Raw genomic sequence first — 19,781 nt, 5'->3', positions numbered from 1 at the left:
GGGAAAGAGATATGAGTTTCCAGCCTATCGTTCTCCAAATCTGAAAAAGAGGATTCTTCATTAGTAAATTGTCCTACAAAACAAAGTCGAATTCCACCCTTTTTAAAAAAACCAAAATCATCTGCAAGGCCCTTTCACCAGATTAGTTTAAGAAAATACATTATTTCCACATTATTATTGCAGAGCAATACAGCTATATTCAGATGAGCTGGTACCCCAGTGGCGTGAAGAACATGCAGGTTACAAAAGCCTCTCTGCTTTTTAATGGAGGAGGAAGGAGAAAGCAGAGCTTCCATTAAATCCAAATTGAATGAGGCACCATCAAACCATCTCTTAATTTAGAAAATGAACACAGACTTATGGCATAGAGACTAACTCCAACTATGCTCAGAGTTAGACTGATTTTCTCACTACAAATATTGCAGGTATCCAGTGTACTACACACACTCATCCAGCCCAGTGTTAAGTCCATTGCATGCTCCATGTTGCACCTCAAACAGGAAACACCAGTTTGATCTTTGCCACCACCTCTAGTAGAGAGTGAATGTTGCTAATGCTACTTGCCACTCCGCCAACAACGATGACGCTCATAGAGGTCCGTGATGTCAGTGATGCTAAACTCATGACCAAAGGAACCATAAAATCCTCCTGCGGTACGGCCTCTGGAGTTAGGGCAGGCAGGCTGGCAGCAGATGGGGTGGTAGCTAAAGGATGAGGGATCTAGAAGAGTGGAATATGGCAGCATTAAGGAAATACACAGCAGACTGGTTTTATTTTATTTTCATATATTCAGGGTTTGACTGACCTAAAGGAAACTCCTCTGCACTCCTGATAAGCAGCGGAGGATTTGACAGTTCCTCGCCCAATGGGAACTGGGTTAAAATAAGAGTTCTACATAGGACTGGCTCTGCCATAAGGATCCAAAAGTTACAAATGAAAAGGTTATCCAAAGAAAAACAAAACTCAGGTAACAGCTGCAGAAAGTTTGGGAAAGGTTTTTTGTTCCATTCCAACCCTGAATATAATCCAATAAAAACAAACTCACCAAAAATATTTCACACAAAGGGACTAGGGGAAGGGAGCAGCAAGCATGTAAATAGTAGCGGCAAATTCAGTCAAAATGAACGTATTTGCATCAAGGTAAAACAAGGCACTTCAAATGTCAGCCTAATCTCTGAAACACTCACTTGTAAGTTTGGATCTGCTAGTCCAAATAGCACCCTCTGAGCTTGTTTAGGACCCAAGAAACGGTTTACAAGCGAAGTCCATCCCAAGGAAAAGTGGAACATGATATCCTCTTGAAAATCCGCACACAGACTGTGACAGTTTAGATCATAGCTAAGGTCAAACCGCCTGCATGGAATTAGCAAGTGGAGCTGATTCTGAGTATCAGAAGGCAACAACGGTTTCAGATTTTCTAGAAATGAAACAGAAGAGTAAGCAAGAGTTAAAATTAAAAGCTTTATAACACATTCACAAGTAGCATCCTTGCCCTGCTGAGCAGCTTTGTAAATTACTAGAATCTAAACTGACCATTTTTTTTCAATTGTTTGTAAAATCAGTGGGCATTTTAGCAGTATTGATCATAGCAGAGCAGGCAATTTATTCCTCTGATAAAAGAAAACAAACACTCAAAGTCAATTCGCAGAGAAAGCATCGCCGGAAAAAATGGTCAAATAAACTGAAAGACCTTTGTGAATGGTCAAAAGATAAGGATGGACTAAGAAAAAGTTGGTTTATGCTGCAGTTCTGTGGTGTCATACAGAAAAGACAACATCATTGCATGATGACAGAAGGCTTCATGTAATTCTATGATCCTGCTCTGAATCCTTTATGACTGGACACAGATCAGGAGAGACCGGGATATGCAATAAAATTACGACTTGCTAAAAGAGAAATAAAATATGGAGTGCACAGGTGTTTTGTGAAACCACCCTGTTTTGCACTCAGAATCTGGAGGATTATACTGCAGAAACATTATCTAACAATAATTGTATTTCATATATCTGTTGCAGACGCCAAAAGTTTAAATGGCTTTATAAAAGGATCAGACAAGTTCCCAGAGTACAAGTCCATTCCTACTTGCTTTAGCCATTAATCCAGATGCAGTATCTTGGCTTATAAGTCCCTAAATTGGGAATGGATCACTATATTCACCCGGGTTCATTACTCTTCTCCCCAAGCATTGGTTACTGGGAGTAACCAATTACAGAGACTAAGCTGAACAGACACTCACTCTTGATCTAGGATGGCGTTTCCTTCATCACTTTCTAGTGTTTACTATAGAGTGTTATCAGAAAGAAAATTCTTTCAAAAGCAAGTTTGCTTAAACTCTCTTCCTCTAAACAAAAAGTCTTTACATTCCTCCTTCCTGGTCTTACCAATCATCTCCTGCTGCGACTGATGCATCGACTGATTGACTTCACTGGAGCAACGATCAGCCAGGTTCTTTCCCAAACCATCTTCTATGTGTTTGTTCAGTTCCTGCAGTTTTATAAAGAATAAACGCTCATCAATTTCTGTTTAGCTAATCAATTACATCATACAGAGCAGAGATATGTTAAACACTAAGCACTGTTATTTACAGTGGGAAGAAAAGAATGTTACCATGGAAATACCATGCTTTTAAATTGCACACAAGGCTGAAACAGGTGGAATTACAGCAGTCATCCATTAGCAGCAAAGTCTGGGCATAAGAGGCAAACACAGGTGTACGCCTCCTTAAAATACTAAGTTTGAGGAGAAATTTATGTAAGTTTAATAAAAACTGCCTCTTTTCTTAACTGTAAGAAGTGTTGGGTATTTGCAAGCTCATTTTATTTTTGGATCTATTTAATTTTAGGAGTAATGAAAATGGTCAAAACTACAAATCAGGGTGTCAGTGAATTAAAGTTTCAGTAACCACTCTAGTAAAAGGACAGTTAAAAAAACCTGATTTCTTTCTAAAAATGAAGCAGGAAATATTTTAAACCTTTTCCAGTTTTAGATAGACAGAGATATGCATATGTCAGAAAGTAAAAGTCCTGCAATGGTTAAACCAAGTGTCACATAAAACGTTCTACAAATTATGAAAGAGCAGAAATCGAAATTACACAAAAAGACAAAGAACCTAGCTTCAAACCATGCAAGAAAACTTACCATCTTATAGAGCTTCAGGACTTGAGGAGAAGGGTGAAAATCTGAGTAAAATTCATCAACTAAAACTGAAAGTCGGCAAATCTCATCAGTCATGGCAGAGGAGACCTGGCAGAATACGGTAAATACATAAAGCGTTTCTCCTAGCTTCTCCAGGCAGAGTGAAAACAGACCACAGCATTAACTCTCATAGTAAATGGTTCTGTTACCTGATAGTCAGGAAGAATTGCCATTTGGAGGTTGATGGGTTTTTGGGGTTTGGGTTTTTTTTATGTATTGGAAAAGGAGCATACTAGACACTTCAAATGTACATCTTAGGGTGGGTGGGCACCCAAAGGAGCTGCCTTACAGAAGAGGCAACACTTGGAACTGGGAGATTTTTCCCACTGCAATTACTTACTTTATTTTCTACTTCCTCAGTAACACGTTTGATTTTTTCCTTAGTATCCTCTGTCAAAATGTTCAGCTGATTGCGAACAAAGTCCAGTCTGTCCCTCTGATCCTCTCGCTCTTCCATTGACTGGACTCTAACACAGCAGAAAGGAAGACACCATCACCAGCAGGTATTCTCCCAGTAATGAAACAAACCCCACCATCGGGCATGGACCCCCCAGCCGAGGGTTTACAGAGCAGCCAAAAAGAAGTTTCTAAAGGGAAACTGGCTGAGCAAAGCAGAGGCACTGCTGCAGAATGGCTGCAATATACATTTACAGGTGCATTTAAAGGCTGCACTGATTGAACATAACTCAAATTACTGGGTTTTGATATATTTACAAAAGCAGCACTTGGAGTTGGAATTGTTCCCATTGTACATAACTAAAAAAGGTGGGGGGAATCAGGGGCCTTTAATACATAATCTATCTTGATTTATATTTTTTTTAAAGAAGCTAAATCTGATCAAACTGTCCTACTGCTCACCAGCACCACTCAACTACTCCTTAAGGATACAAGGCTCTGATGACTCTGCAAAGCAACGGGGAGGCAGCAGAAACTAACCCTGTCACAAACAACTCTTCAGAAATCCTCGACCTATCATTTAAGTAAAAATTGCTTAAAACCTAAAGCAGTTATATCTTGAAGGGCCAGGAAAACATCAAACAGCAATACAGATTAAGAGAGGTCACTACACAGTTTTTGGCAGGTTGACTGACAGAGGTAGAATATCGGAATATTTTCAAACATTTCACAGCATGTTTTCGTAGAATCTGACAATGTGAGACAAGTTAGTGTATAAACACATCAGGAAGATGAGCGTGTCTGACAGCACAGTGGAGTCTGTTAAAACATAAAGACACACTATTAACAGACAGAAAGGAGAAGGATGGAAAGGATTAAACACGACAGCAAGTTCATCGGCTGCAAGAGAGACAAGAGGCAGCAATAAAAGTGAGGGAAAAAAACCCATACATACGCAAACCTCAAAGAATACATGAAACTATCAGAGTAGATGAGTTGCTATCATTAGCACTAAAAGGACTACATGAGCAAAGAGAGAATAAAGAAATTGAAGCATTAAATCTGGAAAGGGCCAGAGGCCAAGCCTCTGTCAGCTTGGGCTCCTCTCGTCCCTTGCAGCACTCCAACCAGTTGCAAATTCAAGAGTGTCTACACACTCCCACTTATTTTCTCAGTGTTACTGTTATAAAAAGCTTAAAACAGGCCCAAACATCATTTCTGAAATGCTGGATACAGCTAGAAAAACATAAAACTTCAAATATTTTTGAAAAAATTACTTGAAAACCCAGAAACTGCCTTTGTAACTGTAAGTCAGTAACAAAGAGTAACAAAGTAAATCAAGGTCCTTATGCAGAAGCCACAGACCAAGGACAAGACTGAGCGGTGCAAGCAAACAGCAGGAAGACTGACACACCAGAGAAATTCTCTAGTTCTTACCTAGCAAGAAAAGCGAATTTTAGAGTCCATAACAGTCCGAGAAAACCACCAGCATAGAAACGGCTCCTCAGAGGATCTGGATAAACCAAAAGCAACCAGCCCTCCAACCAACCTACCTTTTCTCTGCTGCTGCTATGTTTATGGCGTCCATAATGTTTTTCACAGTATCTATTATCTGTTTAGCTCTGATAGTGTGCTGTTCAAACTTGGTTTTCACGGCTGACTGCGAGATACACTCCTGCGAGGGGCCCAAGCCACAACACATTACTGCAATTCCATGCCAACACATTCTGGAATTTCACTGTCAGAAAGCACATGCTGCTGATTTTACCATGAACTTCAACCAATGGGAAACAAATAAAAGGAAGAAAGTGTCTAGAAATTAAAAGGCAACAGAACTGAAATCTCAAATGAGTCTACAGCAGCAAATCTGTACCTTCATGTTCATTCACAGTAACGTGCATAAGTTTTTATCCTTTTAAAATAAATTAATAGTGTAAGGAAAAAAGAAAACTCAGATGAATACATGAGATAAATCTAGCTCTTCAGAAAATTTTCCAAATTCTCTCTTTGAAATTATAAATTACTATGAATGTTGGCAATTTTGCCTAGCTTGATTTTATTTTCTTGCAATCAATATTCTTAGTTTCAAAAAGCAGTTCTGTCAATAAAATTTGACATTCTCACGTCAATACTGACCATCCAGGAACAAAATTTACAGTTAGGAGTAAGACAAAGGCTTCTCACACAGGACAACAAAAAGTTGTCAAGTAGTCTATTAGCTTATTATGAAGTGTTAAATGAATGGAGAGTGCTCTAAAGATACAATTTCTAATCAATCAGCAATCTTGAATATTGTGCAACGATTCAGAAATTACAGGACATTGATTGAGAAGATAAACAGATGTTGAATTTGAGCACGAGCAAATCAATTGTGATAAGCCATAAGTTAAGATTTTGTCTTTTTTCAAACAACTGCACACCCTGAGTTATGTTGTCAATTAAATGCCAATTAAATGGGGATTCAACCTGTGCTAAGTCACCACTAACTAGCAACATCTGTGTTGGAGGAGAAGAAAGCAAGCAGCTAATTTCTTTAGATACTTATTTATTTTTGGCCAACATATTTTCTTTATGTGTTTTTTAAATTGTTCTCAATCTTTGGATGCAGCTTTCATAGGATGAGCAGGTCTAGGTTGCTTTTAAAGACTTGCCTATGACCTTAGCATATACTGTAATAACAATTTTCAGCTATCTAAAAAAAATAATCAAAACAAAATAAACAAAATGGGTAAAATATATTCCCTGTTCCTCGATGAAGCAGATCTAGAAATCAGCAATGAAAGGCCAGAGTTTCATAAACATCAGCACATTGTAAGAGCTAGACTAGACACAGAGGAAAGAGCCGTCGCAACGTTAGTGTGTGGTAGAGAAAAGGATGACAGTCACTCACACCACAATCAGAAAATCCAAGTTAGAGCACTAGGAAAAACACAAAGGTTAGTTAAGTGACTGGGAAAAATAAGAGGAGGACAGCAGTAGTTTTGCTGTTAGTCCATAAGTATTTATCGAAACAAAGAGGAAAAGGTACATTTCAGCAGTGTAACCAAAACCAGTTACCTTCCAGCCCACTTCCAGTATAGCAGGACAGGTTTTAAGCACAGCTTATCACACTCCTGTGCAGTGTTAGGGAAGGTCTCCGCAGCAGTGCACTAACTCAGGCTGTGTTGTTCATTCCAGTTGACAGCCAGAATTACTATGCTGTGCTGGCTCTCTCTTCCAATCCTACCCACACCATTTCCATTACCAGTTTTTTAAGAAACTTGGCAAACACTACCACCTGAGGCACAGTGGGCTTTGGTTTTATGCAGAATATCCACTAAGGACTACTGCACAGAGTGCACTGTGCACGCACTTTGCCATTTTGATAAGGCATTTCTAAGTATCTATCTAAAATTTCACAAGAAAGATACACAGACTACCTTCTGTTATTTCACAGTATAAAAATTCAGAACTGATCCACGAGTTCAACCCTTTCCTTTAAGACTGCAAATCTTTTTTCTTTTAATGCAGCTGACAGATAGTAACATCACTTTTTAAAGACAATACATTAATCTCGAAAACTTTCATTTCATCTCTAAAACCTTAATTTCCCCACCGCTTACAAGTGTTTCTCGTAATGTCTGGACCAGTTGTTTTTTTAAGCAACTTTAACCACTCTGTGCTTTGCAGAAAGGGACATTACATCTGTTTTCGGAATGCCTTTTGCCCTCACACAAAAATCTACATAAATCTTTCAAAAATGATCCACATTTTTCCCATTTCACAACAAATTAGCACTGGTGGGTTGTTTCTCAATTTTTTGAAGATTCTAGCTATACTGGGTTCATATCAGTCCTGGGATGAATGGGCTTTCCAGTCAGGGAACAGTTACTAATAGCAGAAATGTAGAAGTACTGAAGAAGTAACAGTTCCTCTTCTCCACCCATGTGGAAGAGGAAGAAGCAGCAGCTGCCCAATTTTAGTGAAGACAAAAGCAGGGTGAGAAAATCCCAGAGGAGCAAACCCAGCAGATCTAGCCAGTGGGAACACGGGATGTGTGGGCAGGTTTATAGATGAGGTGATCGAGATCTGTGAACTGGATGAAAGAGCGTATGAGAGGTCTGGCGAGGCTGAGCAGGGCACCTGAACAAGGACAAGGAGCTAAAGGCATGACAGGCAGCCTGAGGTCGAGAAGGGGCTGGTGTTTGACAAGAACAGACAGATGCATCTGAGCTCTCGTCCTTTCACACACTGGAGCACAACCCAAGAGTCCTGGGACATGCAACTCCTCTGGCAAGAAATAGAGTAAATGCAAAGTGCTTTAGCCAGAAGTGCTTAGGCTGTACTCACGGCTACGCAGCATCTGAATTTGGTCTAGTAGTGCATAAAGTATGGTATTGAGTAGGATTTCATTCCCAGGCTGAACACAGAAAATGCTAGGTGATGTACGACATTCTTCATTAATATACAAGTTGGTATAGCCTAGTGCTGGCAGCCTTGCTTTAAAAGCAAATAAAATGCCATTATAACTTAGGAAATTGCCCACAAAACCTGAATGTGCTGCAACATCCAAAATTTGAATTGCTTTGGCAATCTTAATTTAGCACATGTTGTCATGCTCTTTAAGTGATGTGATCACACTCCTATTCCAAGTCACTCATTGTGTTTTCAGGGTGGCCAAGCAGGGAAAAACATTACAGAACCCACTCGCACTGCTGGAGTCGGAAGATGTGGAGCAAATGGAACAGATAACGTGAAAGAAGAAAAATGTTGTTTTAAGGCCATTCAGTGCTGTCACAGAATTACTTTTTGTCCCTGCCTCTGCCAAAGAAACTTGTCAACCTTGTGATAGATGCTTCTCACTTTGGTGGTCAACTGGAGACTGTGACATCTGACTCACAGATGTGTTGAGCATTCATAAGATCACATCATTTAATGTCATACATCCATCTTAATCTTGAAATATCCTAAGTGCTGAGTGCTTAACTGTAAGAGATTTTTTTCAAAAAAAGCTTTGGGTATAGCACACAACAAAATACGTTGCAATACAATAATTGACTTAGAAACTTAATTTCCACTGTTTTTTTGACTGATTGAAAGTTTCCTACTATAATTTTAAGGACAAAAACGGCAAAAAAACCATGTTTGGCTGCAACTAGTACTAGCTTTCGTCCTTAAAACTATAGTACTATTACACTAGTACTAATTGTAGGCTGCAACTACACAAGTACTGGCCCTGCCAGTATTCTGAACCAATCATTTCAACAACTCAGTCATCTGTCATAAGAATGTGGATAGGGACTGAATTTAAACTTTAAACTTTAGTCTGACTTCTTTTTTTTTTTTTTGCTTTTGCAAGGCTGAATCAAGCCCTGTTTTGCTAAGGTCAAATGGGCTTCATGTAATGAGAGAAGGATAATGAAGAGAAGAAATACTTTTCAAAAGCACTCTGATTTTTTTTACAAATACACCAAACAGGGAATTACTGGTTCAAGTACGCAAAAGCAGTCTTGAGCATTTGCTATATACAAACTAGAGTCATGCTGTTCAGTGAAAATTAAGTATGCCGATACATACCACACAAAACCATCAAGGCATATCCAAAATGCCTCCTTAAGATATCCAAGAATGGCTTTAATTAATTAGAGTTATCAAATTCAGTGAGACAAACGGATCCTATCACAAAGAAAGTACTTGATTATCTAGCCAGTCCTACTTCTGAAGAAACTGTGAACTCCAGCTATGGATACAGGTAAACTGAGAGTGAAAGATGCATTCTGCACAGCAACAAGGAAGCAAGAACAGTGTTAGTGTTCAGAGGATCAGAGCTGAGAGGTAGATAATGGTGATAATTTCAAAACTCTGGCTTCAAAAATGCAAGTAAATATTGCCAATTAGCAATATTTTGCCATTGGCAATATTAATGACATTGACAAATTTAATTTCTTCCTATTTGTGTCCTGAATTACAGTAATTAGTTACAAAGCTACAACTTCAGAACAAAATAAGGCTTACTATACAGTAAACATTTTGCCAACTCACGGCTCTAAGTAATACACTCCTCTTGAAAAGCACTGTCTCTCTTTCTATATAGTCTATATTCATACTGAAGTCTCAAAACATGAGCTAAGAGTCCAGTTTTGGTCCTTCCCAATACTTTTTTCCCCCAACAACTACCTGCTATTCAAGGTGCGAACAGATGAGCAGAGCCCACAGATAAGGCAAAGCTGTCACAGGGTTTGAGTACCTTACACTCCTCCACTTGTTTGCACAGGTTATGTTCAGTAAAATTAAGCCACCTTCGCATTAAAAAACAGGCAGTCTAAAAAGCCCATCATAAATACCTCAAATATCTGCTCAAAATGTTGAAATTCCTGGAATCTTGTTTGAAATCCTTCAGCAAGTGCTCCACCTGTGAAACATAATGGACCATAAGGGAGAGAGCAATACCTCACAGCAGTGACTGCGTCTTAAATATTTTTATCAGTTTTTACAATAGTTTTCTGCATTTGAGGAAAAGCAAGAGTTCCTACACACCACCCTCTGGCATTCCTTGGGCCTTCTGTCTCCTGGCACTCAGAACTTCTTTTGCTGAAACAAAAAAGATGCGATTCCTTGCTTCTACGGGATCAATAACTTTGAGCTCATCAACTAGAAAAGTCAGACAGCGCTCCATGTGCTGCCTACGCACCTGAGGAAAAGGCAAAAAGCTCATGAGAAAAATGCAAAAATTGAGCCATCATTAAACCAGAACATTAGTCAGAAACAGATGCTGGACAATCCCTTAAGCTTTTAACCATTTACACAGCCCTGGAAGCAACAATGCTGTCTTCTAGAACTGTATTAATATAGGGCAAATATCTTGTCAGTTACTGGGGTAATCACTTCTCTCCCCACATACAGAGAAATAAGTATCACTGCAAGCTAATTGCTGTTGGAAAGATCTGAAGAGATCACTGAACGGAAGAGATAACACCAAACTGTTACTATCTCACACTGCACTCTGTGCACATACACATGTATAATCGGTATCCTCAGGCTGTGTTACCATTACAGTGATAAAAGGTAATACAAAGTAGATTTAAAACAAGCTTAACTGTGAAGGAAAAAAGTTCTAAACAAGCTTCCCATTGCATTACCTGCCTGCATATATTGTAGTTTGAATTGCAGGTTGCTTTATTGCTCTGAACAAGGAATAACTTACTTCCATTTTCTGATAAAGTAACTTATTCTATTAGTAAAACAACGCTGGTGTTTTCATATTAATAACTGTATTAAGCAGGCAATTTAGCATGCTCTTATGCTCGCTCTCTCTCTCTCTCTTTCTCTCTCCATATATATATATATTTTTTATAAAAACAACCCATATAGGAGCCATCAAGTCACTCACATCTTCCATATATTCTGGTTCTGAAGCAGAGGCATCCCATCTATTATTCAAGATGAAGATGTTTGGCTTGGAAAGTCGTTCGTTCACTTTATGGAAAAAGTGTTTTTCCTAAGAATTAAAGCACAAACAGAAAACTTCTCAGACATCCAAACCAGAGCCACGCCTTCTTCTGTAACAAATTCTGAAGTTAAACAAGCTTTCTAAAGAAGTTTCCTATTAAAAAGAATTCATTAGCATTAAAACCCAAAGATACCTAACACAAAAAGGTTTATGATAATTCAGTAATTGTAAAATGACTTAAAACTGATGCCAATGCTAAAAGTCAAAGATACTGCACACCTCTCTAATAAAAACAAGTACAAATACAAATTAAGAAAACTTTCAAAACAGTTTGGAAAACTCTGGAAAAGAAAGTCTGTTTTTTTCTATGAATCTATCACAACATTCACTGTCTTTTTTTCCCCTCCATCCCCCTTCTTTACATTTACTACCACAGACCTTCATCTCCTTTGATCCTCCTAGTCCTCTACTAAATTTGCTTTGAATTGTGTGACACTCAAAATACTGCTGGGGAGGAGAGGAAAGAAAAAAGAACACACAAAACACGGCTGTATCTGCTCATTTCATTTTTAAAATATGTTGCTTGGCTAAAACTACTAAGCTTTCCTTACTGGAACTACTGAGATGCTCCTGTTCACCCCTATTTCCTACATGAGGATATATGGCTAAAGTCACAGGGAAAAACTTATTGCTGAATGTTTTAATTTTAAGCATGAGAACACAGTTATCATCCACTTTAACTGAAGGATAAACTTGTGTAGATGAAGAAAGCAAAGCAAAATACAAATGCTTTAGAGCAGTTACATAATCGGTAAGGCAACCTCATTTGTGTCTACCAGGCTGAAAAAAATAAAAAGGAGAAAGAGAACTGTTTAGTGAGCCAAAGCCTTAATCACAGCTAAAATCTACCTCCTTTCCCTCCAATATACACTCTTGACACTGGTTATTTCCAGATTCTAATAATTACAAGGTGCTCAGTGTTATATGAGGATTTATAGGCATGGCAACCAAAAACACTCAGCAAGACTTTAATGCTTCAAACAAATGGCAAGACTAACCTATTTCTATTCAGCGGCTTTCAGCTGTGCCCAATAAGGAACAAAGACTGGTCAAAAATCACATTAAAAAGCAGAGCAGCGCTTCTGTGACTGGGTGTTAAGGATCAGACAAATACAAAGTTAAGAGAATTTTCCAGCAGATGTATAGCCTATACATCTTTCCTGCATATTTACATCTCACTTGTCTCTGAGTCTTTGTGGATTCAGCCCAGGAGATGCAATTTAACATTTTAAAATTAAGTTCATGTTATTCTCAGATTTCTACCAAACTATTCTAACTTGCTAGAATGCAAAGAAATACTGTCTTTATACATTCAGTTCTTTATTGTATTAAACACTATCTCAATAATTACAAAGTTCAGACACTGCATGCCAGAACTATGCTCAGAACAATCAGAGCATTGCATTTGTCTATAGCAGGCTTAATAAAAGTCTTCAAGAGATTTCTCAGTAGCATTACACTACTTTCTGGCAGACTCACTTCCAGTGGCTTAGAAGCCTTATATTGATATTGTCTGCATTCACAATACTTAGTTTAGTCAAAACTGGAGATCACAACAAAACTAAAGGAAATCTCTGGTCTTGTATTTTGAGTATCACAACAGATCCTTTGGCTACACTGCATGCTCTCCTTCTATGAGCTATACAGTATTTAGGCTACAAGGTATACAGAAGTCTTCTCTCTCTTGACACAAGGCTTTAATAAGTAAAGGTGTTCAAACTTTGACTATTTTACTGAACTTCTGGATCTTAAATAGTCCATAATTTATTTGTTTGATAATACAAGTGTCTTCAGCTGACAGACAGTGACAAACTGTAAAGCATAAAAAAGACCTGTAAAACTGTTTCCTGCCTTCCACTCCCAAATCCTATTCACAAGATCTAAGTGCAACAATTCATGGGATTTCAATACAGTAAAGGTCTGGGAGAAGCCATTTCAGTTATGAAACTACAGGAGTATTTAAATGAAGAAGTAATGTAAAATCATTGCACAACATACTGTGTTCATGAGAGTTGACTCAGAGTTAGCAACCAAGACAAACACATCAGCATCTAAGCAGAATTTGTCAATCCAGCTGTCCAGTTCTGTAGTGACATCTGTGCCAGGGCTGTTGGGAATAAAAGAGCACAAAGTCATATTCATCCAGCACAGGAGTATTTGATTTTTAGAAATTGACAGAAATAGAACAGGATTGCCTAAGGGTCTTGTAAGAAGACATAAAGCTTTGTATCTCTAGATACCCTTAATTCAAGCTTAAGGCAAATTTAGCAAAAGCCAATTACAATTTGCAGTTATCAGTCACTCACTCACTGGATCACCTACTCATTCCAAAATAGTTTCTGATTAATAAATATACAGAGCATAATAGCCAAGTGACAGGCAGACTGTCAGAAATCCAGGCAGTCTCACAGAATGATCTCCCTCCCATATTCCAAGTTTTAGATTTTAATCAAAAAGGACAACTGTTCATAAAATATTTTTTCCATTCATCGAGACCTTCTTTAAAGCAATACGCTATATAAGCTGTGCATACATTTAATAACAAATTCAAATGAAGCTAAAACTACAGTGCTATCAATTTTTAAAACATAAGTAGAATATGAGGATTAAGTCACGTTTCCAACACATGAATTATTGCTGGTTCCAATTTGCTCCATTTAACAGTAAAAAAAATATTTTCTCCTGACAAGTATCTACTTCAGACTGTGTTCTTTTCCCTTTATATTTCACCTTTAGAAACCAAGACTGCGTAGATCAAATCATGGCTTGTATCATATCTATGCAAGGATCCCTTCTGGGCTTCCAGCACGCTTGTGCTATGCATGTGTCCCCAAGGAGACAGCACAACCGTGTGAACTTAGAAGTCCAGCAGGGCATCGAACCAAGCAGCTCTCCTGGGCTGGCTTTCTCTATGACTAGGACCTGAGTGTCCCCCCAAGAAAATCATGACAAACTCTCAGTGATTTCAAAGGTGCAAGATCAGAGATGTATGAAAAAGCACTGCAATTTATCAGAATACACTCTGAATGTTATTTTGTTGGATATGAAGAAATCTTACTTACAAATCCACTCACACTTGAGTGAATTACTCTCAAATTCAATCTGTTTTGATTCACACATTAGGTATAGATCACCGAACAGTTTGAAAAAATATTACCAGATCATACCCCAGTGGCCAGGAATATGGGCATTTGACATAGACAAAGCAAGAGCCTTCAGAATTCTTTAAACACACACACACTGCAGGAAATGCCAGCCCAACACACAGGCACACACAGCTGACAGTCACAATTATATTTGAGGTCACCACTACTTTGATATGTAGGCACTGCAACTCTCATCAGTAGTTTATAAAAATGACGTCCAGACTTCACATGATCAATCTGAAGTGTTTAAAGACGGGAGATGGGCAAAAGGTTGGTGCTGCAACAATCCTATTTACACTTCCATAATATTTGTTTTAAAGGTATGCTTGGCCAAAGCTAGTCCCTTATTCAGCTCAATCACAAGACTCTTGTCTGTTCCAACTGTTACAAGGCCAAAATCCGTGGGGTGATGATGAGCAGCAGAATACAGAAATGAACGAACTCTGTACTCTCAAAAAAAAAGCCTTTCAATAATTTTGCAACCTAACAACCAAAACACAATTAATCAGTAAACCAGTCTCTTTTCTAAACATTATAACAGCTAATTTATTTACAAAAATGTTTACTAAAACAGAAAACTTACCTGTCCACTAAAACCAAATCGTCTCTCAGGAGGGCACACTTTGACTTGGGCCAAAAGACGTGCACGAGACAGCCAGCTTTCAAATCCTTATCCATGTGAAGTGCATGAGCAAGCTGATTTACTGTCTATAAAGAGCACAAAGACAAGGCAAACATGAACATGCACCACAAATCTGTAAACCAGTCTAATTTGGTTCTCAAGTAAACCTGGACAGGATCTAAGTTGAGCAGGATAAAAGAGCTCATACTTCCTTCTGGAATATTTGAGATTATTTTTTTTAAGCTCTTAAGATTCACGAGCATCTAAAAACCAGCTGTATCTTGAAACAGACAAGAGTATCTTCAGAGTCACAAAGCAGTATTTTCTACAGGGCTAGTGTGTGAGCATCATCATGAATTTGCCTCAGAAGTTTAACATATCAACATGAGCAATTAAATAAGCTAAGCATCATAAGGCCAAATGAGAGGCACATTCCAAATCCTTAACAAGTAACAAACCTTACCGTCACTCCTATAAAAATACATCACTCAACATATGCTGTGCTACGAGACACACATCACTTGTCTCTCTGAAATATTCAAGAAAAATTGCGAAGTAGCTCATTTTAGTTTGTTATTCCCTCCTAAACAAGAACTTAAAAATGCAGAATGAGTTAGCCTTATACTTTTGTTAGACTTGAAACAATTGTTAAAAGACAGATCTTTTGAGAAACAGTTACTGTGAGAAATACTGTTAATCATTTAAAAACCATACCTTGACACTCTTCTTTTCATCCGATCCTTCTGTCATTAGATAAGCCTTATCTCCATCTGTCCCTTCCACACTGAGAAAGCAGTTAGTTGTATGGCCAATCCCACTCGGAAGTACCTTATCCCACAGCATTGCATTAATGACCGAACTTTTCCCGCTGCTCGTTCTAGAGGGATAGAAAATGAAAGCACTCTGATCACGGTACGGCAGCATTACACATACCCTTGTCTGAAACAGAATGTATCCCATGTAATTACATAAGGCCCACATACTGCAAGCCATTGGATGGAGCTTCAAGCCAGTACAGCATAGCTTGCCAGAAAAGAACAGGAAGCACAGAAAAGTTCATCTGAATAGCAATTCCAAAAATTTTTCTAGGAACCAATATTGCCTTTCCAACCAAGAAACCAGATTGTATTTGCATAACACGTACTACCTCAACAAGCCCCACGTGTAGAAGCATGCTCTGTCTGGTATAACTCAGTCTGAATAAGTAATTTGTAAAAGATACTTTCTCAACTTTGCTACACCAGAAAAGGCATAAAAAGATGCCTTAGATCAACTTTAAAGCAACTGCTCAATCACAGCACACTGTCCCACATAAGCAACAGCCTGCCCTCTTCTTTATGCCAGCCCTAAAAACCTGAAAATAACATTCTGGGCAGTATCAAGCCCTGATCAGACAATTCCACATTCCTGCTCAGAGCAAAGCTAAGGGAATTCCAGGGATGCTGGAGGATGACACGAGGAACGCTGCATGGGAGGGGCAAGGAAGGACTACCCTCTATGGTGGCAATAATCTCAGTGGAATGAGGATTCCTACAGTAAAGTGTGTAACAATGTGCAAAAACACCTTAAATTTATTTCTTCTGCATAATTCTTATAATATGAATGCTGTCTTCAATAATAAAACTTAGTCTTGTCTTTATTTAAGAAGGAAGAGGGAGCTAAATTAACCAAAACCCCGTTGACTAAAAGGAACTGTTCAGCAACTCAAGATTCTGCAAGGACTTGAAGTACTCAGCCATGTCCTACTTCACGCTGACTCCCTGCCCTTCACCCATAAATATGAGGTTTAACTATTACACAACAGCATGAAGTTACATAGACTATAACTAATTTTCGAGCTACTTCTAGAAAAAGTTCGGTGTTCACTGTGTAACAGTTTACGAATTTATTCAGAAAGTCAGAGGGAGAGCTAAACTCTCTTCTTCCTGCTCTGAACTTCTGCTCTTCGCAAAAGCAACTTTTATCACACATACCAGCTTGTAAATATATTCACCTTTTAACTTTGTGAAATGTCAAGGCTGAAATATAGCTAGTTTCTTTATCTCAGATCCTTTCATCGTTTTTCTTAAATAGCGGAACTATTTTTAGCAAAGTCAAAGTGAGACCACTGTTGTATAGATTTTTTACAATACTATTACAGAAGTTTTAGAACATATGAAGATTCATACTCCAGAGAAAATATGTAACCACATGCTTAAATTTAAGCACAGAAAAATCAATCTTCCTGAAGCAAAGTGGACTAACAGACCTCAGACTAACCAGGAACATAAAAACATTTGAAAAGACTTCACTTTTAGACACCTGTAGTCTTTACGAAGAACTTCACTACTTTATATCTGACTTCACATTTGGTAAGGCAGATTTTCATCACCTTTCTACACTCTCCAAATTTCATAAGAACAGGATGGCACTATGTTCGGAACACAGACACTACTGGAAAGTGTTAAGACCCAAAGTTTCTCACTGAAAACTTAAGACTCTTCCATCGAGACTGAAATCCAAAACACAATACACACAAGCAGAGACACATAAAACCTCCATGCTTTAGGTCTAAATGCTTCATACTATCTTTCTAGAATACTTCTTATGTAGTAACACATTTTAGATGCAACAAACACCTTTCCTTTTAACTCTTTTTTTCCTGTTGTCACAAAAATAAAAAACATAGCCGAGATGATGCCAAGCTGACTGAAGTAAAAAGTTTTTAAATACTGAAAATACTTTTTTTTTTTTTAGAACAAAAGTGAATTTAAACCATCTGTAACTATGGCTATCTAAATATGTGAATAGCCTGGTCTGTAGTAATACCACCACAGACTCTGAACAGAAATTTTTCCTAATTAGTAGTTCAGGAAAGGAGATATTCATAGCTTCACTCAGATGGATCTGGAAGCTGTGCAGTACATTGATATCCCTTATAATCATCGCACAGATCTATCAGACTAACTGCACAACCAACAAGGCAAGTGTCTCAAACTGCTTGTTTTTCTTCAACTTATTATGTGAAAATAATAAACAGCTCAAAGTTGAGTTTTTCAGTACTTGTGGTCAAACACAAACAAAAGTTCTGAACAGTAACAGTCCAGTAAAATAAAGATATTAACAAGCAAAACCACCATGTCAAAAGAAGAAAAGCCATTCTGGAGAAGATGACAACAAACTCAGGCCCTACTAAGTCAAATAATGGATCTATATAGGATTATTATTTTACAGAGTCTATCAATGAAAAACATGTAACAAGACATACATAATTAATCTACAGTCATGAAGCAAGATGGTATCAAAGAAATACTCAGCATCAATTAGATAAAAGTGAACATGGGTTTATGTATGATATTATGTATTGTATTTCTAACAATAATTCTGTGATGAAGCACTAATCCCAGAAATTAGAAATACAGACACTAAGCCCTACAAGAGAAAAAAAAAAATCAAATTAAGTTCTGGTAATTCTGCTCATTACCTGCCAAAAAACGCCACTTTCATGTGTCTCCGGGACAGCACCTCACCGATGACTGCTAACTTATTTTTATATGCCTGTATTTTTGCTAGTTCATCTTCTGTCGCTACATGTTCAAGTTCTGGGTTCCTGTATGTTGCTACACATAGAAAAAGAATAACATAAAAGCAATCACATACAGAGTACAGATATGGATTATCAGTACTTCACATGCCAACAAAGATCTCTGTAAATTTTAACTACACAGCAGTAAGAAAACAAAACAAACAAACCCCCTCTACAGACACTGATATTGGCCCCTGCCATTTGACAGCTCCACCACAAGCACTTGTAAAATAGTGATATAAATCACTGCAAAGAAATCAACAGTGTAACTGCTAGATTTAAAATCTATCCTCGTGTAAGCAGAAGAAAAAAAATCCAGAATTTGAATGACACTCTTGGATAAACCTGTGAACACAGCCTGCCGTGCTGATTCACCCTGCTCTTTGTGACACCTGCCTCCTGCAGAAAGGAAAAGCAGGACCTCTCACAAAGACACCAGCCAGGCTGGGCTGTCTTCTCCCTGCACACCTCACTGGGCTGATGAGAACCAACTCCATGTGGCAAAACGTGTATCTCCACACTGCTAAAACTTGTGAGGGTGTAACCAGTCTGCATGACATCACACTGATCTACTTTCCTACTGAATAATGGGAAAACCAGTTTGCCTTTCTCCTATGCAAAAGAAACTGCAACAGGACTATAAATGCTGGAGTGGTTAAGCTTTCACCCTCATGGAAAGGGGTTTAACACTACCAGCCCAAGCCATGCAATCACCTTTTCATACACGTAACCATCCCATTGCTAGGCCAAGTTGAACAAAAATCAACGTCAAATGAAAACCACAACTATTTCTAAAGGCACACGTTTATAGAAACTGCATACTGACGTTTCACATAATGTACATTGCGCTACTGTAAAACATATTGAAAGCAACGGACTAGGTTCCTTTGTTCAAGATGAAAGCTAACCTTCCACAAAAGTTGCTCCTTCAGTGACATAGTCCAGTAGCTGATCAAAGATAGCAGTAATTGTCTTTTTAGCTAGCACGAAGTGCTTCAGTGGAGAGACGGCAGCTTCTGCCATTGTGCAACTGCAACGAAAGTTACACAGAAGTGACCAAAACACTCAGCACTTAATTACATGAAAAGTCACACACTTCTCATTCAGTCATTAAAAAAACCCCAAAACAACAATGACAAACCCCCCCTAAAACCCCCAAACCAGCAACAAATCAAAATCCAAACCATAATGAATATTAGCAGGCTTAGTTAATGCTGACTCTATTACCCTGACAAACTCCTCTCTCTTCCCCTTGCCACACGCACCAACAGCAGCTCACAGAGCGCGGGGACACCTTTAAAACGATGGGCTGCGCTCTACTTCCGACATGCGAGGCTTTCTCCCCACAAAACGCGGCTCACAACCCCC

The 19,781-nt window shown here is 38.4% G+C and overlaps 1 protein-coding gene across 1 annotated transcript in view; it reads right to left on the bottom strand.

The window, feature by feature from the left end:
* Nucleotides 1-19,444, bottom strand: part of MFN1 (mitofusin 1) — a 22,302-nt gene extending 2,858 nt beyond the window's left edge. The window contains 15 exon segments of the mRNA XM_010186137.1: nucleotides 2-40; nucleotides 565-720; nucleotides 1,188-1,417; nucleotides 2,382-2,484; nucleotides 3,139-3,243; nucleotides 3,536-3,662; nucleotides 5,145-5,266; nucleotides 9,915-9,982; nucleotides 10,108-10,261; nucleotides 10,961-11,068; nucleotides 13,079-13,187; nucleotides 14,810-14,934; nucleotides 15,563-15,725; nucleotides 18,312-18,447; nucleotides 19,322-19,444. Coding sequence (XP_010184439.1) covers nucleotides 2-40; nucleotides 565-720; nucleotides 1,188-1,417; nucleotides 2,382-2,484; nucleotides 3,139-3,243; nucleotides 3,536-3,662; nucleotides 5,145-5,266; nucleotides 9,915-9,982; nucleotides 10,108-10,261; nucleotides 10,961-11,068; nucleotides 13,079-13,187; nucleotides 14,810-14,934; nucleotides 15,563-15,725; nucleotides 18,312-18,447; nucleotides 19,322-19,436 — 1,860 coding nt within the window. The 5' untranslated portion in view covers nucleotides 19,437-19,444.
* Nucleotides 19,445-19,781: the final 337 nt, after the last annotated feature.

Source organism: Mesitornis unicolor, unplaced genomic scaffold, assembly GCF_000695765.1.
Source record: "Mesitornis unicolor isolate BGI_N332 unplaced genomic scaffold, ASM69576v1 scaffold40166, whole genome shotgun sequence".
Taxonomy (NCBI): domain Eukaryota; kingdom Metazoa; phylum Chordata; class Aves; order Mesitornithiformes; family Mesitornithidae; genus Mesitornis; species Mesitornis unicolor.
The sequence above is the reverse complement of the archived record's forward strand: the minus strand, read 5'-3'. Positions and strand labels throughout refer to the sequence as shown.